Source organism: Otolemur garnettii, unplaced genomic scaffold (genome assembly GCF_000181295.1).
Source record: "Otolemur garnettii isolate 467f Iridium unplaced genomic scaffold, OtoGar3 scaffold00005, whole genome shotgun sequence".
Classification (NCBI taxonomy): domain Eukaryota; kingdom Metazoa; phylum Chordata; class Mammalia; order Primates; family Galagidae; genus Otolemur; species Otolemur garnettii.
In genome coordinates, this window is record NW_003852400.1 from 32,095,847 (window position 1) to 32,118,257 (window position 22,411).

General features: G+C 35.1%; 1 protein-coding gene across 6 annotated transcripts in view; it reads right to left on the reverse strand.

Moving 5' to 3' along the window:
* The window catches only part of DGKB (diacylglycerol kinase beta), a 694,453-nt gene that overhangs the window by 453,012 nt on the left and 219,030 nt on the right, over positions 1 to 22,411 (reverse strand). For 4 of the 6 annotated variants that reach the window (XM_003782718.2, XM_012811488.1, XM_023519022.1 and 1 more), the window contains 3 exons: positions 21,841 to 21,929; positions 21,642 to 21,758; positions 11,888 to 11,986 (listed from right to left, as the gene is read on the reverse strand). In XM_003782718.2, coding sequence (XP_003782766.1) covers positions 11,888 to 11,986; positions 21,642 to 21,758; positions 21,841 to 21,929 — 305 coding nt within the window. Of the gene's footprint in view, positions 1 to 11,303; positions 11,307 to 11,887; positions 11,987 to 21,641; positions 21,759 to 21,840; positions 21,930 to 22,411 lie in introns of all 6 variants that reach the window. The other 2 variants (XM_023519015.1, XM_012811476.1) reach the window with 1 other exon arrangement.

The following is a 22,411-nucleotide window of genomic DNA, read 5'->3' on the forward strand; positions in this document are numbered from 1 at the left end:
GGACATTTTGTTAAATAAAATAAATTATGCACAGAAAGATAAATGCCACTTGTTCTCATTCATATGTAGGAGCTAAAAGAAAATTGATTTTATAGTGGTAGATAGTAAAATAAAGTTACTGGAGGCTGGAAAGGATAGCGGGAGAAAGGACAGAATGTGACTAGTTGATAAATACAAAATTACACCTAAATATAAGGAATATAACTTCAAGTTGTTCTATAGTACAAGAGAGTGAATAAAGTTAACAATAAGTTTATTGTTCAAAAAGCTAGAAGAGGCTCGGTGCCTGTAGGTCAGCGGCTAGGGTACCAGACACATATCCCAAGGCTGGTGAGTTTAAACCCGGCCTGGGCCTGCCAAACAACAATGACAACTACAACCAAAAAATAGCTAGATGCTGTGGCGGGCACCTGTAGTCCCAGCCACTTGGGAGGCTGAGGCAAGAGAATCACTTAAGCCCAAGAATTTGAAGTTGCTGTGAGCTGTGACACTACAGCACTCCACCTAAGGCGACATAGTGAGACTCTGTCTCGGAAAAAAAAAAAAAAAAATAAGCTAAAGAGAAGATTCTGAGTGTCCTCAACACAAAGAAATGATATAAAAAAGTTTGAGGTGATGAATATACAAATAACCCTGATTCAATTGCCACATCTTTTATATATGTGTCAAATTATTACTCTTCCCCCAATAAATATTACAAGTCAAAATTAGTACAACTAAAATGAAAGGAATAAATAAAAAATACAAAAACAAGAAAAAGACATGAAAAGACAATTTTAAAAGAAAATTTTGTGACTTCGTTATTGTTTTTGATAGGAAGTACTGAAAATCCATACCAGTTTTTCTTCTAGATCAAACATAGGCAAGTGATCTGAACTTTAGTTTTGAATTACTTTTCCCTCGAATAGGTTTTTGGTCTTTGGAACTGTTCTGTTTCTTTCCAGATTTGAAAACAGTGGAGAAGGGTGACAGTTGTAATTAACCACATGCACGATAGTCTAATTAATCTTCTTAACTCTGAACTCCTTGGGGTCAAGAATCAATCCATAGGGCACTGCATCCTGAACATATTATATCAAAACTCAGTTGAACAAATGGGGTAGTTTTTGTTTTTAAACTACTTTCATCAGATTTCCTCTTTACTGAACTTCCAATTTATATCTGACCAGCCTTCCGTTTTAGCTGTTTTTATAAATCTTGACAAACCCAACAAGGCACAGTCTGCTCATTTAAACTTTAGTCTTACTTGATTAGGTACAGTTATACTTAGGCAGAAATATTACAGAAATTTATAGAATATTTTATAGTCCTATAAAAATAAACCTTATAAAAAGGGAACATTACTGTATTCCATTAGGTAGATACAAATATAACTGGCCATTTTTTTCTCTTAAATTTAGCCCTGCTTATGTGTGTTCATATTCTACAGTTTACAGCCTACGTCAGAATAGAGATGATACAAAAAAGCTAATCAAACTAATAACTATATATCTGGTAAATAGTTGGTCTGTCAAGTGTAGATGATGTAATCAACCCTTAGTGATGTGGGGTTCATTTCTCTTTTATTATGCTACGTCCCTTTCACATACATGTACATAAAGAGTATGCCTAATAAAAATGGATGTACACATATTTTATAAATATTATAGCAGTCTAGTGCTTAATGTATTCCTCATCAGAGTTTGAATCAGTGAGATTTAGTTCTACACATTTTAAAAATTAAATAAATAAAAAGCAGCTATCCTTTATGAATAATACCATGAAATTGGGTCTGTGTTAGATTTTCAAAATATGGAAAAATGAGATTCCTTTTTACCTATCATTACTATGATGACAATTATGAATTGATCTATAATGAATATTAATTAAATGAATATTAAGCAATGACACTGATGAAATATTTATTGAGCCCTGACAACGTGCTTTATCCCTACTCTTTTGACATAAAAGAGCACTGCCCAGGCACAAACCTTTGGTTGATTACATACAGGATTTCAATGAAATGGATGACTTCAGTAACTGTGGTTAATGGTTATAGAGGTAAAGTAAAAATAAGAGTAAAGCAACCCAAATATGTAAAATAAAAACTAAAGCTCCATGCAGCTCATATTCTTAACTCAAGTGTTCATACCTCCCCAGCATAGTCTATCTTTCTGAAAAATCTATAACTAGCCTAGGAAACATTACAAAGAATTCAAATTCCAAATTTCAGAATCACAGAAAATTCAGTTCTTTCTCTCCCTCCTTGAATTATCTATGTTTAGCACTGGGGTTGTGATTAGTAACTCTCATAGTTTTGAGATAAATCATAAGATAGAAAAAACATAAATACTCCTTTATGCTTGGGCTGTGAGAGAGAGACACACTCCATACTTCCGTTCCCCAACAACCTTCTGACATTCCTGAGGAGTAGGGACTTCAACACATGCTCTAAAGAAAGATTTAACATACTTTCTGCTATTTAAGACTGAATCACCATATTTACAATGCATAATTTAGTAGAATTCTTAAAATTGTGGAAGAGCAAGGAAGATGGGAAGAAGAGAAGTTAATACGGCATATGGTTTCCTGAGGGTGTTATAGGTAGAAATACGTAGATTGTTGCTTCAGCAATACCACCACTTGGCCAAGTTTTTGGAATTATAGTGAAGAGGAAAGAGGTGAATTAGGACAGTTTGAATTTTCACCAACATGGCTGGACCTGCAGGTCATTATGTTAAGTGAAGTAAGCCAGGCACAGAAAGATCAATATTGCATGTTCTCACTCATATGTAGAAACTAAAAAGATAATCTCATAGAATTAAGGAAGAGAATGATAGTTACCAGAGGCTGGGGAGGGTGTGTGTGTTAGGGGCAGAAGGGAGAGAGGTTGGTTAGTAAGTGCAAGCACACAGCTAGACAGAAAACATAAATTCCATGTTCAATGTCAGAGAGAGTTGACAACAGTTAACAACAAGGCATAGTATATTTCAGCATAGATAGGAGAGAGGACTTGAAATGTTCCCAACACATAGCAATAAGAACTATTTGAGGTGATAAATTTCCTAAATAGCCTGACTTAATCATCACACATTCTATGCATGGAATAAAATACCACATGTACCACATATATGTAATAACTATTATGCACCAATAGAAAATAAAATGAATAAAAACAAAAGAGCCTTAACTAATTAAAAAATACAAAGAATAGGTTACAAATTAATATTTCCTAATACATTTTGCTGTCCTTTCTGTGAGCTAACAAGCTTCCTAATTTATCTTGGCTTTTTTTTTAACTAATGCTACTCTTCAAGATTAATAGGATATCACAACAAGAGAAAGAATTCCAGGAAAAATCGGAATTCACAATCGGTCCAAATGGGACACAAAGGTGAACATACTCATTGTCTCATATTTTATCACTTCTATTTAATGCATACTACTTTTATGGCATATTTTCATGATACCTATAAGTTTTTAAATGAGCTAAAATTAATGTTACAACATAAAATGATTGTTCACTTAAAATAAACTTTCTATTTTTGGAAACATTCTGATCACCATATTCTTAATCATATGTGCATTTATATTTATAGTACAGAAAGAATATAGAAACTGTGAAATTGGACTAATTTGTTGAATAAAATAATACAGTATAGGAAATATGACATTTTGCACTATTGATTTGAGAGTAGCCAGAAGAAACTATTTTTCAAGAAGATGTTCACGGCAATGTTACTTACAATAAGAAAATAAATAATTGGAAAGATGTTAGATATCAACACTGTTTCAAAAACATTGTAATATCTTCACTTAGTAAGATTATGCAGCCATTTGCAATGATATTCCACAAGCTATGAAAATACATAAATATTTAACGATATCATTTTAAGAGTTAAAACAGGATGCTGCAAGGGAGAGTCAGTTTAATTTCAAAAATGCTAGAAAATCTAAAATCAAGATGATAATTTTAGAGATAATTCTACTTATATATTAATAATGGTTCTTTTTTTTTCCAAACAGAGTCTCACTATGTCACCCTCAGTAGAGTGCTGTGGCATCACAGTCCACAGCAACCTCAAACATTTGGGCTTAAGCGATTCTCTTGCTTCAGCCTCCTAAGGCTGGGACTACAGGCACCCACCACAATGCCTGGCTATTTTATACATAGAGAAAACTAAATAATGAAGCTAAACATAATAGAAATGACTTTTGTGATACAATGCTTCATTTCACTCTGATTGCCTTATGAGATATTTCAAGTCTTCTTTTGTTGATAGTGGCAGATATAAAATAAAGGCCTACCTCTACCTGAAGAATAATTATAAAAATGTTCAGTCTTACAGAGGTACTTTACTTTATCACAAAAAAGTATGAACCTTAGAATAGGTGTGAAATTAAACCTAGAAAAGTTGATCAAATGTACAGCTTCCTCTCAGTGATTAAGAATAAAAGAGAGTCTATACAGCCTAATCCATTGATTTTGTGAAACATTCATATATTATCAAATATAATATAAAAAGTACCACCTGAGCCCATTATAGTAAAGGAAAATTTAATCACATAGTAATAATGCCATAATTAGGACATATAAATAAGAAATATATACTCTAATATCACTATCAAATTAGCATAAATTTAACTCTAAGATTCCCAATTAATGAAAACAAAACATAGGAGTAATGAAAGTCCAAAGATAACAAACTATGATAAACAGAGCTGAACAGGACTTTTTTCAAGTAATAGAGGACATTTTTAACATATGTTTTTTGTTTATATGGGGGAAAGAATCATATAATTAATTTTCTAAAATGTCTTTCTATGTAGGCCAATGCCATATCAATTTAATTTAAGCAATACTGTGAGGGGCCAAAACCACAGAGAATGCATGTGTCTTGGGTGGGGGTAAATTTTAGAAAATACAATAGTGAGTGGCTTGCATGGTCATCAGGCCATGTTCCATATGAGATTATTCCTTTGTGTTTGTTTTTACAATGTTATTTTGTTTTTGATTAGACAGCAAACACTTTCAGGGATAATCTGTAAAAGAACCAAGAATGTGTTTTTAAATAGGTTCTGTTAAAGGGAGAACATTTGTTATGATATTCAGTTGGGAAGAGTTAATGGCCTTTTACAAAATTAAATTGCTTATTAAGAGTCCTGATTGGCTAGTTTATTTTTACCCTGTATTTATTTGGAAGTAGAATAAGGGGAGATCTGAAAGAAATCTACCTTTGAAACAGGAATTCTCTTCCATCTGATAATAGACCGGTTATAATAATTTTTCTTAAAAAATTTTCAAAAATGTATTTTAAATACACAGACATAGTCATTAAAAATTATTGATAAAACCCCATATTAAATAAATGTTAAGCAATATGGGCTTTCAATAGTATTCTCAAATTATGTGAGAAGCCATTTGGAACCCCAGAAAATAGTAATTATATCTGCTATGTGAAATCATTGGCTACATCATTTTTTTCCTTTTGAAGAAGAAAAACATCAGATGACTATTTTATTTTAGATTAGTTGATTTTATCTTATTTTTACAGCAATGGCCATCATTAAGACCAATTATCTGTGGAAATCGTTTTTAGTGTATGCTTATAAAAAGCATGTCATCCATGCAGAGAAGATGCTTACTTTGCTGATCTCTATCAGGTGAGCACATAGCTACTGAATCATTAAGCTAAAGTTAATAAGTGTTAGGGAGGGAAGAGAAGGATGTTAGGATTTTTTTTTTTTATAGACACCAGAAATTATGTGCCAAAATATCACAAGACTATTGCTATTGATTTTGACCTTATGGTATGTCATTAAGATGCAAGTTTATACGAGCTTCAACCGAAAATTAGGGATACATATTGAATTTATATAGCTCATTCAGTAATAACCTATCCCTAGCCACAGAGCCAATGACTAAGATGGAGGGGGCACTAGATATCTTAGCTTCTGTCTTTTATATTTTCTAGAATGTGATAGATCATTGCCAATTTTGTAACAAATGAGTATGAATATCACCTGCTTCTTAGAAAAGATGAGTTTAAGAAATTGAGGTACATAATTTCTTCAGAAGGAAACAAGTACTGGAGAACATAAAACAAGACTATCTTATTTATGATGTAATCATTTTCTTTAAACCCAAGGCTACGGATTAAGCAAGTAAGTCTAAGTAGACAGAAAAACTTTATAGATTTATTTTAAGTATAAGTTTTTAAACATTGATGGATTTAAAAGTCCATGGATTTATTTTGTGATAAGAAAAATTTGGAGACTTTATATCTTTTGCATTTCCCTGGATGGAGTTAAAAAAAATTCTTCTTAGTAAAGTATTATAAAAATGGAAATGAAAGTATCCAATGTACTCTACACTAACATGAAACCAACAGAAAAAAAAAAAAATATGCCCAGATGAGAAAAAAAAACAAGTATATTCAAGTTGGGGGGAGGCGAGAAGAAAAAAAGGAGAAGGGAGTCCATGGAAGGGGATTGGTAAGCGCTAACCTAATGCAGAATAACGTAAGGGTATACAGTACACCTCTGGATGAAGGGCTCAACTACAACCTGAACTTTACCTTAGAAGCACAAAAAATATACCCTAATCATTTGTACCTCCATATTCGTCTGAAACCAATAATAAAAAATAAAGTAACCTTTCATTCTTAATAAGTTACAGAAAATTTTAAAGTGAAGTAATTAAGGCTGATTCATTAATATATACAGGACCCCTAAAGGCTTGAGAGAATAGTTTTATTTAAAGAATGATGAGCAGTTCAATTCTCACTGATTTCTAATGTGTAAAGTCATGTATGAGAGATTGATCCAGTTAAAGAGCCCCGTTTACTACACTGGAGAGTTTTGAATTCAAATAGGAAATCAACAGAAACATTTTATGCATGAGAGACATTATTACATTTGCATTTTTGAAAGTGAGGATACAGGTTGAGGATATAAGGGAAGCAGGCAGTTCAGCAAGGATGCTACTGGGATGCTACTGGGATAATCCCAGGGCCACTCTGTGAAGGTGGTATAGGAGACTGTTACAGTCTGGCTGAAGTGCAGAGACAGTACTAAGTACATCAGAATAGTATTCCTAATGATTAATTTAATAGTCAAGATGATAAATCAAAAATTATTCTTAGGTTTCAAGCTTGGGAAAGTTGGGGTATAAAGTTTCTAGTCACTGAGATAAGACAGATGAAAAGCTTCTGGTTGGATTTGGAGAAAAGGTGGCAATGAGGGTCTCAGTGTCTGGCACTGGAGTGACACCCGTAGGGTTCTAAATCCAAAACTGTCCCTTACTAGTCATGTGATATTGGGCTATTATTTAATCTCTACTTTCCTCAGTTTATATGGAGACAATCATAATATTGATCTTATGGGGTCATTGTTAGGATTAAATGAATCCACCAATAACTGCAACTTATTTATAATTTTTACTTTTACCTCACTCACTTTCAGAACCTGACACCATTGACTCCACTAACCTTGATTCCAGCAATCTTTGGCTCCATAGTAATCTGAAATGTATTATATTAAATCTACCATCTATTTTTTATTTATTTAAATTTCAGAATATTAGGAAGGTACAAGGTTTAGGTTACCCTGTTTGTGCATCTAAGGTAAAGTACAAGTTGTAATTGAGCCTTTCCCCCCGGGAGGTGCTATATACCCTTGTGCCCATTAGGTGAGAGTTTACTATTCCTCTTTCCTCCTCCTCTTTCTTCTTTCCCCTCTTCCCCCACCCCCTTGAATATAATTATGTTTTTCTCTCATGTTGGCATGCAGTTATTTATCTATTTATCAAGTTAAAAAGGTTCTGTGCAGCTAAAGATACAATAACAAAAGCAAATAGCCTTCAGAATGGGAGAAGCTATTTGAATGGTATGAATCTGACAAAGGGTTGATAACTAGAATCTACAGAGAACTCAAACTAATCAATAAGGAAAAAACAAATAATCTCACTTATAAGTTGCCAAGAGACTTGAATGGAAACTTCTCTGAAGAAGACAGATGAATGGCAACAATCACATGAAAAAAAGCTCCTCCTCCCTAATATCTATTATTGTACCTCACTCTTCATGTCATTACTTCCCTCATTTCTGAGCTTAAATTCCATAGTCAAATCTTATGATCACTTTTTTGCATACATCCTCAACTCCCAGTCCTCTCTTATGTACATCTTACTTGACAAAAACATCATCTCATTGAGAGTGGGTTATGACTATCCCACTCCTGGAGCTGACTGAACTGTAACTGGAGAAATGTAACAGAATGTGACTAGAGAAAAATACTCATTCAAGCTTCCTGGCCTGTACTAAAGATATGATGATTAACTACAGACAGCTGCTTTTTATTCCTTGGTAATCATGCTGCATTTCCTTTGATCCACTTAGTCCCCACTCCTCTAGGTGACTCTTGCATAACTTCCTCCCAGACCTCAAACTTGCACATCTTCCATCATCCTTACTCTAGCTAAGGACTCAGTTTCCTATTTCCCTGAGAAACTAGATGTGTTGTATCCTTTGTTTTCCCATTGTTTCCCCCTCAACACAGCATAATTTTTTTTTTTTTAAATGTAAGTCACACCATTCTGGTTTCTGGTCAAAATCTACTAATGGCTTCCTACCTCATTCAGAGCGGAAGCTAAAAGATCTAAGGTCATCTACAATGACCTAAGTTGCCTTACACAATATGAAAAGTTCATGACATCTTTGACCTTTTCTTCTATTATTCTTCCTCCTTCTCACTGGAGGCCAGCCACTAATCTCAGTGCCCATAGGATATGTCAGGTCTCTACTGCCTAAGAGTCTGCATCCTCCTTGGCTTCTCTGTGAAGTTCTGCCCTGAGGGAACCACTCCGGTTACTCCCTCACATCACTCAACTCTTTACTCAAGTACCTCTTCAGTGAATTTTATCTTAACTGCTGCCTTCATAACTGCAGCCCCAGAATTTCTTCCCTTCCCTTGTTTTAAATATTGTTCTTTGCATTGAAAATACAACCAGTAGTTCTTTGTTGTATATATTTAAAAAATTCAAGATAATGTCTTTATATAGTTAAAATTATGAGAACCATTATTTTGGACTGAACTCCTACACTTGGCCCCAACAAACAGACAAAATGGAGTCTGTCACATTCATCAAGGTTAAACTTGGAGGAAAAGACAGATCTGAAAACAGAACATTTTTTTCCGCTGAAACCAAGAGAATCCAATCTGCCTGAGTTAGCATAGCCACTGCTTTATTCTCACCAAAAAGGCAATCTAAAGTAACCTGAGGTAACCAATCAGCTTTGTCTTTTATTGTTCTGTTGTCTTGTTCCCATGACAAAACCTACTCTTCTGTTATTGTCCAGTAGGAGCTTTCATTTCATTTTGTGGAATGAAACTGTCCCCCTTTTTTCACAAATCATGAATAAAAGCTGAGTACCTCTACAAATTTGTTGTGATTTTGTCTTTGACAACATACATAGTGAAATTGTTACTACAGTTAAACAAATTAATATCCTCATCTCCAGACTCAGCTGCCTATTTTGTGGTAAGAACTCCTGAATTCTAGAATTTTGGCAAATTTCTGGTATACAATATAATATGATGAGCTACAGTCATGCTGTACATTGGACTTCTAGACTTACTCACCTTTCATAATTATAACATTGTACTCTTTGACTAATACCTCTTATTCCTTGGTTCCCCTTTCCCTTAGTAAGAAATTAAACTCTCTGTTTTTATGTGGCTTAATACAACCAGGTACTAAGTAATTTACCTATTTGTATTAATTATTGAATACTTTACCCCCTCTGGGACATAAACTCTGTGAGTCAAAGATGTGGTTTTGCTTTTTACTATTTCTTTCCATCCACAATACTCTTTGGCACATACTAGGCAAGCAATAAATATTTATTGAATGAATTAGTTAATATTTATAGGATAGTGTTTGGTATAGCATATTTTCTCAAAAAGAAAGAGCTATCATTATTACATTAATCAATATTACTGTATTGGACATGTTGTATTTAAAGCAGTATGGAATCACCAGGTGGCAGTTCTATAAGTTTAGGACTCAGAATAGGAGGATGAGCTGGAATATAAATTAGCATGGTCACAAAATCAACTAAATAAACAAGATCCCACTGGGAAGAATATTAAGAATCAAAAGCTATATGGAAGGGTAGCACATAGGGATGCAGCAACATGGGTGGGCTGACATTGTAAACCCAAGAAAGAAAGTGAAAGTGAGTATCCAGAGAAACACAAGAAAGAACAAGAGAGTTTGGTACAATGGAAGCCAATGAAAGGTAGAATTTGTGGAGGATAAAATGTTCGATACTTGTCAAATACCACAAAGTAGATAATACAAATACCACAAAGTAGAAAGAGGTACAATAGCAAATGTTGAGATACAAGTCACTAGTAAAAATGTATAGATATTTAAGGGTTGAAAATAAGTTATCAGCATCAACATGTCTAAAATTAGCAAAGAAAGAGCTTTTGAAATTGTTAGATGGCAAGAAAATACACATAACACACATTCTTTACCTATGTTTCTCTCAAAGAAGCAATAGAATAATAAAAAGGATCCCCTCATGTTAGACTTTATGTGACCAGAATTTGATCTAAGTGGGTCAAAGAAGTAATCCCCAGATTACTCACTGAATTGAGTAGGGTCTTCCACAAGCATTGGATAGTAGGATGAGATAATGTATTTCTCCTCGGAGTTTAAACCTAAGATAAGGATGCATCTAAACAAGTAAAATCACTGCATTTTCGATCAGGAATAAAAATAATGTAAAAATTCTAGAGGTCCTTTCTCTTCAAGACAACACTTAAAGGAATAAAATAACACTAAATAAACCTCAAATGCAATGTATTTTTAATCTTATTTCCTATAAGATGTCTAATAAATCTTACATGAAGAAAGGAAATTTAGGAGTAATTATTGCTATCCTCAGCAATATGGAGATATTTTCTGCTACTTTTGTAGTTTGAGAAAATGAAGAGTTTTTAATAATTTTGTTAAATAAAGGCATTGAAAATACAACCTGTCTTTTACGGATAATTACAAAATGAATCATAAGTGGGTGCAAATTGAGTAATATGATTAATTTCTAGGTTGACCTTTAGGAAAGTATTTGTCTAACATTTGCTATTTGCTGTATTTTTATTATATCAAACTAAAGTTCCAGCCATTTCATTTCCATGCTGTTTTTCAAAATAAGAAGTGCCTTATGAATATAAACTATTTTGTTTTGGAAAATAACTGTTTCACTCTAAAAACAATTTAGATTGTGAATAATAATATGAATATTTTCTTTGAATACCTGCTTTTGTTTCTATCAAGGTGCTCTTTGAAAGTTGCTTTATGCACGCATTTTCCAATCTACATTTCTTGATTAAGTAATTATTTTGCAGGTAGGTAAATTGATTGTTTAATAAAAAGTTAAAAAAAAATCTAATGGTAGCACACAGCTTTCTTCAAGGTTGTGTCATCATCTTAGTTAGCCAATGATCTAGATGAGAGTCCTCCAGATTGCAGACATATAATATGCATCCCCAGCAAAACCGCTCATAAGAATAACTTCATTATTCTGGGAAGCTAGATCTATAAAGTATGTAAAGTGTAGAAGCATTCTGCCCATACAATTTCTGGTAAGTACAGCATGACTAAGTCTAAGACCTGAGTCAGCGTCAGTTCAAGCATACCTTTCTAAAATATGTATTGTGACATGGAGGAAAGAAAAATGTAGTGAGCCAAGGTGTTCTGCTCTGAAGTAATGATGGATTTTAGATCTATATAGTTCTGTCTTCATGAATGAAAAATTAGCTCTGGCAACATTTTGTAATATGCTGTACCAATTCGTCACAATAACCCTGGGTTACAGCAGAATGATAAGAAAAAACTCACCAATACCACCGGACAGATTGTTGTGGGTGGTAAAATATGGTCCTTCAAAGGTCCACAGTCACATTCAGGTTTTAGATGTGAAGCACATTTATTATGCAACTAGAAAAGGAGAAAGGGAGATAATATCAAATTCCGGGCAATAGCAGCAAACCAGGGGCAGATTATATTTCAACCAGGACACAGCAAATACATTAGTACATTAAATAATTACATGAACAAATAAACAGAAGCATAAAGGGATTCGTGGTACATTTGCTTTTATATATGTACCTTAAATAAACCATTTAGCAACTTCTGTGCTCCAGCCTATATATTTTTTTCAATGTACAGAAATGTTTATATTAGAAATATACTTTAGGTTTTGCACCAAGCAAGCCTAATTTCTTTGAAAAATCCATGTTATTACCCATTAAAGTCCTTCCGTTGCTTATCTGTTAGCATAATCTTGAAACCACTGTGCACTGTGTATGTTTTTTTTTTTTTTTTTGACCCTCCTGTTTTCTCAAAGTCATTCGAAAGTGCACAGCTCAGTATGGGGCATAATTGATCCCATCATTAGTTTTAACTTTGTAATTCAATATGTAAATGTAACCAGAGATTCATCTCAGTAGGAGCAGGATATAAATAAAAGAAGATGATTATGATTATAAAAAATTGTCTTTATATTGTATTTATCAGCTCGACATTAAGTTAGTGTGTAATCATATAACGTGCTATTTATTTTTCAATATGTATAAACCTAAGCTGATATTTTTAACAACCTCGGTCACAAGTTTAAATTAAGGAGTTATATCTTAGTGTATTAAATAGTGATTTTTTTAATTGTGGTGACAGTTTTTATGGGAATACTGATTTTATAAAATCATACTGGCTTGGAAACATCTAGTGGTCTCTCCCTCCTTCATAGCATATCAATTTGGTATAGACTATTCATACTTTAGAAAAGTTATACCTTTTAATAAGATAACATGTCTTGTCCAAAACAAGAAGAAAGAGCCACATCATTTTTCAGTTTTGACTCAAAAGCCACCATTTAAGCCTTGGTTATATTAATTTCTGAAACATACTTACCTTTGTAAGCAGTTAATTATAAAGTAAGCACAGGAATCTAGTGATTGCTGATTCACAGTTCATGAAAGAGTTATACTATCAGTGTATTTCTGTAGTCCTAGACTCTAAAACTATTGTCATGCTAACTCTCTGCCTTGAAGTTAAGGCTGTTTATACTAGTATTAATGAGCCTTAGGTTGCATTACATGAAATAAAATTATCTTTACACATCCATCCATAATTAGCAGCTCTGCTTCTCAGTGGCATATTAAAAAATGGGGGGTTGATCTTTTTATCAGGTATTTCTAGTCTATGTCAAGTGGCAAGACCTGTTAAAGGAAAAGGAGCAGTGGAATCCACTAAAAACTACATTAACTGACACCCTGTTTGAATTAAAATGCATAGTTCCCTCAAAATAAAATTAGCCACTGGTTCAAAATGTATTACACTTATTGATTCAATGATCAATTTTCTAAGAAACAATCATGGCCCTGGATGTTTGGATTTAGAGGTAATAGATTATCAAGTGTTGTGGAGAGAATTGGGCCCCCTGAAATGTATGTCAAAATCCTAACTTCGTCCTCAACAGTGAGTGTGAGCTTTCCTGGAAATCAGGTCTGTGAATATGTGTTCGAGTTAATATGTACTAGTGTTTCTACTGGACTAGGTTGGGCTCTAATCTAGTGACTGGCATCCTTAGAAGAGGAAGGGAATCTGAACAGAAAGACACAGACACGGAGGGGAGACACCTCAGTGATGACAGACGGGGAGAATGGAGAACCAATGCTTTAGCCTAAGGAATGTGGAGGATATCTGCCCACTTGCCTGAAGCTGGCAAGAAGCAGAAAAGAAGTAGTCCCCCAAGGGAGCCCGGCCCTGCTGATACTTGGATTTTGGACGTCTAGCCTCCAGAACTGTGAGAGAATTAGTTTCTATTGTTTTAAGGCACCTATTGTGCAGTATTTTGTTACAGCAGCACTTAGAAATCCATATGCCAAGCACTAAGAAAACTGCACTAAATCCAAAGACAGACTGGGTATCTTAAGTCTTTGTTGTACCATGGATGTCATATGGAAAAAGCCCGTGATCTCTGATCTTATAAAGCTGTTCTAAAACTGAGAATGCAGACTGGAAGAACCCTCTGCAAATCAGATGAACCAAAATAAAAATTTCTGGGTGCATAATTCAAGTAATTATTGACTTTCAGTCTTTATTACAGTATGAAGTTATACATGTGACTATTGCGGTCAAGGGACAGTGTACTCTGGGATTCGGGCGAACACTGACCTGAAGGCCTCAGCCTCCTCCAGGCCTCCATCCCATGTGCCTTCAACAAACGGGCAAATGACATGGTAACGGACACTAAGCTCGCTGTATAGTTAATTGAAGGTTACCAGCAGTAAGAAAATGGGGCAGAAATAAAATGAATTTAATGACAGCTTTGGGGCATTTAGGCTACTTCCCAGCCAGATGGAAGGAACTGAAGATTCAGAGTCACACAGTTGATGAGCTTCCCAGAGTACGTGTGAGGGATAAGTCTTTATACTGGGGTTTTAGAGTTCAGAGTATAGGTACTGCCAATTGGTTTCATGAAATACTGGCCTCTGCAGAGCTAAATAAAGCCCAATGTGATTTCAAAGTTTGATTGCTGCTATGGCCTATATCCCTGAATTTTGTTTAAGAAGTTGGAAGATAGTCCTCTAGAAATGTAAGCATGTCATAGCATTCCTAAGAAGGTCAGGACCCAAATTATCACCTGTGAAACAGGGATATACAGTGCAAGAAAATTCTCCTAGAAGTCTAGATGAACTAATAACATGCAAGAATGTCTTATGCTTTTATTAAGACCACAGGGTGTCCCAAAGTTCACCCCTAAAGTTGCCAGACACAGGGAAACTTGGAAATCGTAGCTAAATGTACCATTTTAAAAAATATTCATTACAGACGCCCGCCACATACACCGAAGGTAGAGGGACTGAACCCAGCCTGGGACAGCTAAACAAGTGCAACAAAAAATAACCCGGCATTGTGGTGGGTGCCTGTAGTCCAGCTACTTGGGAAGCTAAGACAAGAGAATCACTTAACCCTAAGAGGTTGAGTTTGCTTGGAGCTGTGATGCCAGGACACTCTCCTGAGGGCCACATAGTGAGACTGTTTCAAAAAATATTCATTACAAAATTTTAGACAGAGGTGGACTCTGTTTCAAAAAATATTTATTATAAAATTTTAGACAGAAGTGGCAAAAATTTTACAAAATAGTGTATTTAAAAACAATAATGTACTTACAAACTATTCTCTGAGTGTCATGTTGACCACCTCTTTGTAAAATTTGGTAATGAATAGTTTGTACATAAAGGCCCATTTAGCTACAATTTCCCATTTTCCCTGTGTATGGCAACTTTAGGTGACCTTTGGGACACCCCATAGAATCCAGCAGAAGGTAAATATATTTGGGTGGCCATCAACAACATCCCAACATTGTTTGTATCCAGAAGTGTCAAAGCTGAGGACATTAGGTTAGAAGCACTGATTATTTACAAGCTGGGAGTCAAATCTGTACAGTAAATCTAAATTATGCACCATATTGCCCAGAGATATACTTAAGGATGAAATATAAAATGTGAAAGCCAATGAGAAAATACATATGGTGCCCAGGACTGTATATCGAGCATAAAAATGTATAATCCTTTTTGCTGTGACCCTGAAACTGCTCTACAAAATAAGATCTTTACAAAAAGCAAGATAGAAATTACAGAAAGTAATATGTTTATAAAAGACTATAAAAAGTGAACATCATCAACAATACCAAGTTGCTTTACCCTTTCACCATGACATTTCATGGACAGAAATATAAAAAAGACACTCCCTGCAGAGCTCTCGGTGTAAAATATACATGAAGACCGACAACGTTCTCAAAGATAACCCAAAGGCCAAATACAAAGACCCGAAGATCCCCATCAAGATAGAAATAAACTACATAACTAATCCTGACTCTTAAGTAAACTAACCAATAATGCACCAGGGAAAAGAAATTGTTAGCTGCTTTTCTAAAAAAAAAAAAAAAAAAAAAAAAATGTTTGTTGTTATCTTTGCATTTTTTCAAGACTTGATGTAGAAACTCTCAGATCATTTTGTGTATGTCCCATTTATGTGAAGTAATTTAGCTGCATATGTAGGGAAGTCATTCAGGAGGAACAAGCTTTGCCTGAAAGTGAATGAAACACTTGGAAATAATTTCAGAGTTTATGACAACTTCCAATAGCACCTAATTTAGAGTCAGATCCATGTTTATTAGCCAAAGCTATCTCAAGTTATAAAGGAAAAGAGAGTATACAAGTATATATGTGTGTCAGATTGTACTTATGGGGCAGAGTTGAGGAGAGTGGGTGAGGACTCTATCATTTCTGGAGAGGTAAGTGACAGAATCTAAGAAGTCATAAGGTAGAAAAATAGAAAATAAATGCTCATAAGAATTTAGAAGAAAATAAAAGAGAAATACATTATTCTTTAAAAAAAATCCCTGCTGGCCAGATATGAAGGAACACACTTATTGGTTGATACTTCTCTTAGCCCTAATATTCTGCAATTTCAGACTGCTTCCTAAACACTGGCATCTTTTAACCTGTAATAAATCTTTCACTGACATTGAAACATTTAAACATTACTGCTAGAAGCAAATATTTAATAAAATGAGTACCCCATATCAAAAGTTGATAATTCACACCTGTGAAATAGGCATTTTTATGTCAAGCCCAAATAATATGTAGCAACCTCCCATAGCTTACTGTGATCAGGAGCAATTCATGACATGTTCTAATTAGAAAGCCAAGGTAACACACTCTCAGAAGAAATGAACATACGTGAGCAGTGAGATCTTAATAATGGCAGAATGTTGGCTTGGCGCCTGTGGCTCAAGCGGCTAAGGTGCCAGCCACATACACCCAAGGTGGCGGGTTCAAATCCCCAGCCCCGGCCCGCCAAACAACAATGATGGCTGCAACCAAAAAAAAAAAAAAAAAAAAAAAAAAGGCCAGGCGTTGTGGCAGGCGCCTGTAGTCCCAGCTACTTGGGAGGCTGCGGCAGGAGACTCGCTTGAGCCCAGGATTTGGAGGTTGCTGTGAGCGTGATGCCATGGCACTCTACCCAGGGGGATGGCTTGAGGCTCTGTCTCAAAATAAATAAATAAATAAATAAAATAATGGCAGAATGCTAGAGAAGAGAGAACCGAGGAAAATAGTTAATATGTTACTTGGCTCAAGCGACTGAAATATAAAACACAGAACACTGCTTGTCTAAATGTCAGGAAGCAGTTTTCCCTTGCTCTCTCCTAGGTTTTTCCTATTTTTATTTAAACATTTAGATTTACAATATCAGATAAAAGTTAATTCAAATAGCCTAACTATATCTATAAGACAGCAAACTAGTATATCGAGAAGCTATAAGTATTGACTGAAAAACGGGTGTGGGAAGGAAGGTGGAATTTTATCTCTAAGTATTTGTTGAAACTTACTTGCATATCTCAGACTGATTTCAAGATTGTAGGACGATATGATAAAACAAAACTTAAGTTCAAGATTATAGGATGATATGATAAAACAAAACTTAAGTAGGACATATGTTTGAAGTTTAATGTTTAACTGTAAGAATAGCGTATCAGTGCTTAGAATGTTCCTAGTGAGGACTTCCTCTAACTCGACATTCTATCAAGAACTTTGGGTGATTGAAAAACTATGGCCCATGAACCTGTAGCTGGGGCAGACTGTGGTCTAGCAGTGCAGACGATGTTAGTGTGAGACTTGAAACCACTAGAGTACACTTCACTCTTTCCATTGAGTATGGAATAAAAGTACTAAAAGTATTCAGGAAAACGATGTGTTAGTGTCTAGGAAATTTAGAAGGTAGACAGGGAGCGTAACTTGGTTCCCTAGATGGAATTAAAATTTAAGATGGATGCGTTCAAAGGAATGGGATGGACAAAGTAACAGGCAGGGAGGATGTATAGCCTTCCCAAGGGACTGCCAACAGAGGGTGTGTGGGGAAGGAGTATGTGTAGTGATGTGCTTTGGTTTAGGTTGAATTTTCGAGGAATTATAACCAAGTTGAGGTAGGGCATGTTGAGGACTGCATTTATTATCACAAAACTATTATAGGTTGCTAAAGACGGCATATGATAACAAACTAGTATTTTCAGAAGATCTTTCTGGAGGTGGTATGCAGCCTGTGTTATAGGAAAAGTACCTTCTGTTAGGGAGATGAGCCAAGAGATTCTGACTCTAATCTAGTCAAGAGGTGCTAAGAGCTTGCACTAGGGCTGTGAACATGGAGACAAAACCTCAAATCCGAGAGAGATATTTTAAGTAGGAAATGTCAAGGCTCGCTGATGGGTTGTGTACATAAGATAAAGGTAAAAGACAAGAGTGAAAGAAATTGATTTCTAACTCTATTCCCAATGACTGAACGCATGGTGATACCATGTCTGAGAGAACTAGAAAGTCGTAGGAGTTGCTCTTTGTGAAAATAAATCAATCAGCTTGACTTGGGATTGAGTGAGATGCACGGCCATGTGATTCTGGAGACATTTAGGACCTGTAGGTGCTGTTCTAACTTAGAACTGGGCAATTATCCTTTCACAGGGGAGAGAGAAATGGCATGAGCACTATTGATGGATGGTCTTCTGGGTTTATGTACCCACATAGCATGAACTCCAATTCTCATGAAGGTTATGTCTTACATACTGAGTACTTACTGTGTGGGGGGTCTTGTCCTACACATATCTATTTGCTACTTGCTTCCTCATATAATCCTGTAAATTAAACATCATTAACTCCATTTAATAAATTAAGGAATTGGCCCAAACTGATTACAAAGATGGCCCAAGATGGCCACACCAGTAAATGACAGAGATGATCTAGTTAGTCTGACTTATAATACTCAAGCCATTTTCAAAAGTCATATGTAAATGCACATACTACTGGCTTTTGGAAAAATGCTGAAATGAAGCCAAACTTCATTCTCTGTTTCCCTTTACCAATTATTCCTCATGTAATCCAAGCCCAACATACAGCGCCATATCCCAATACTCTCATCCCTTCTGCAAGCTCTTTGCTATATTAATAGTACTCCTGTAAAGTATAAAAGCAAAACAAGTAGTTTCAGTTGTGGTAGGCAGTGATCAGTCAGGAGCAGATATGCTTTATACTAAAATTTTCACACAACAGTTCAAGAAAAAGATATGTAAATAATACCAAAGACATAAACATTCTAGAGTAAAACTATCACGTTTAACCTAGGCCCACAACCAATACATAAGAAACTTTGTCCTCACAATTACTTAAAATCAAAAAATCCAAAAGTGTGTGGAGAAGAAAGTTACTCATGAGAGAGCTGTATATTCTTCCAAATATAGCATATGATACCTTTTTCTAATCATGCACATCTTGTTTCATAAAGTAAATATGAACCCCTGGAACCCTTGGGGCTTACGTTTATAAGAAATAAGGCTCAGGTCGGCACAAAGACTAAGGATGTGAGACAGCTTAGTAAGAGGGAAGGCTTTTTTCTGCCTCTGCCTTAACCCCTCAGGGCTCCCTGGTTAGCACTGTTTCCTGAATGGAACTCAGAGATGGATTGACTGATTAATTGATTGACTGATAAAATTGATTACCAATTTTAACTTGGTATTAAGACTTTTACTGTCTGTGTTATACTTAGCCATAGTGACAAATAGAATCATCTTCATGTATTCATTGACATTTAGCATAAAAATAAAATTTTAAGGGCCAGGATCAAGACCCAGGATAAATGTCTAACTTGTGTCTTAAAAGGACAGGTGTAGATTTTGGAGTTATAGATGAGACGAACCATTAAAACAAAAGGAAGAGAAGGAGAAAACAAAATGGAATATAAAACAAGGAAATGATGAATTTTAAGATGCTTTGAATAGCAATGAAAGACCACTAGCAATGGTAACATGAAGACAGTCACTAGAATGGACTGGGGAGAAGACAGACTTCATGAGATTAAATGAGGAAAAGAGGAGAGAAATCAAAAAAGAAAATTCTAAAAGCTCTAAATCTTAGTTTGTTTAAGCTGAGTACACATTCGAAAACAATGATTTTTTTAAGAAATAGAAAAATGTGAATAATAAACCTAAGACATTACATTCGGGATTTATAATGAATAGAAAAATAATTTGAAATGTAAAGAAGAAATGCATTCTGATATTCTCTAATCCCAGTTTATATCAAAGTTAAGATATAACTAGTAAAAGAGGTACTATATAGAAAAAATAAGAGACACAGCTTCCTACATGATCAGAAATAAAACTACATATATTTTTGTCAATCCTTGGCAAAAAAAAATTCTAGCTTTTTAAATATGCATGAATTTTAAAAAAATAAATCAGTTGTAGTCTTGTTAAAACTGAGAATTCAATATGTTTGAGTAGTACCTGTGTGTCATTTAAATCATTGCTAGACATTTTCTTCTAATAACCAAACATTAAAAAAACTAAAACTATCTTTCATAATTGAGATAGTTTCAAGTATAAATATAATTTAACTGAATAACAGCTGAAGATGATTGAAGAAAGTGTGTTCATTTAAAAAAAAGGACTTAATTGTATTTTTGAGATGTAAGTCAGTTTGTTTTTCTCCTTTATCCTGTGTATGTGAGTGTTTTAGAAAATTGTTTCATCTGTGCATTGGCAGTGAGGCATTGCGGGGCAGTGTAGAGAAATTTATTTGCTTAACTTAGTGTCTCCAAATACGAAAACGTTACTTTTGTAAGAGAAATACTCAAACATTATGCTGGAAAACAAAATTCCAGTTTCCATATATGTTTGTGTACTACCTTATCAACAACAGCTATTCTTGAAATGTGTGATTCTCATTGACTTGTGGAAATTAAACATGTATCAGTAAAGGTACAACCTAATAACTGCATTTATTCCCAAAATATTCAAGCCAGCTTTGACAATCCTCCGCACTGAGTGAAGTCTTAAAGTTTCCTAGGAAGTACCAACTTATCTCTTCTTTCTTTATTGTGACCAACATTAACGATTACCTTTATTCCCCAATTTAAGACTTCACTGAAGGAACAAGCTAACTACTAAGATTTCACTGAAGGAACAAGGAGCATTGTCAACTAAAATATGACCTATTTCCAATTATGCCTAGCCACATGGTCGAGGACAATTTGCTTAAAGTTTTTTGGTCTTAGTGTCTTCACTCTGCAATTAAATTATTGTGGCACATTATTCATCTGACTATCCTTTTAAAGCCCATGGATCTTGTGAGTAAAATAAATTAGTAAATATGTAAAACAGCAAAACCTTAGAAAATAGAATTGTGAGGTTGAAGGAGGGCTGAGCTCTACCCAATCAGCGTCCAGCTCTCATTGCCTGTCCCTTGCCGCCATCTTTGATCTCCTTCCTGGGAACCACTAGAGCTCCATGGAGCGCAGTTTGAAAAGCATATGATGTGTCATCTCTAAGATTGTCACCAGCTCTAAAATTCTGGATTGTATGAAAAGAAATCCGAGTGTGGTCCTATCCCTTTGCACGCCAGATGAAATAAGAAGCTTCTAGGGTTTTATGCTGATCATAAAGTCCAGGGAGCCCGTCCAGGGAAGGACTCTCAGAGAGTAAGAGACACACAGTCTTCAATGGGAGTGAATGCTGGGATTTGTTTCCAATGCTACTCACTGTGATCTGGCACCAAACACAATGCAGTCCTGTCAGGCCCTGGTAACATTTAACCGTTTTGTGGCACTTATCGCACTTGGTCGGGCAGTTGCCTTCAACCCAGTAATGATGCATGACCTAGAATGGAATAGCATCACCATGATAAGAGGAGGCATTCACACTCACCACCTTCAGAAAGAAAGCACAGTCCAAAACTTACATCTGTGTTCTTTTTGGACTTCACATAGGTCTTGATGCAAGAGGGAGGTGCTCTGGCCACACAGCGTTCGTGGACTGTGTACTTGCAGACTGAAAGGAAACAGGTACCCAAATTCAGAGCTAATCCTGGTCCTGATTGCAATTTTATAGGGAAAGAATGACATTAACAGAACCTCATTTCAGATCCACTGCTCCCTAATCAATCCAATCAGCCACATCAAGGAAAAGTCCAAGTCGACTGTTTCTACCATAGAATACAAAAGGCCAATTAGTACAGGAAATATTATGCATGTAAAAAACCAAGACTCCTCTATCATGGCATAGCAGGAAATGCTTAATTAAATCAGTCCTCACTCAAATTTTTCACAATAATTCCCAGATGACAAAAATATTAAAGACAAATTGAGGACTGCCAAATGGCTTGGTGTCATTTGCTAGATGGAAGACATCTATGTTTTAAAAAGTATAGGCATGAGAGTAGCTGGCAGGGATGGAAATAAAAGCCCATGAGTTTGTGCTATTTTGTCTATTGATTTATCTAAACCTTAAATGGCTGATTAGTCTTTTTCCAC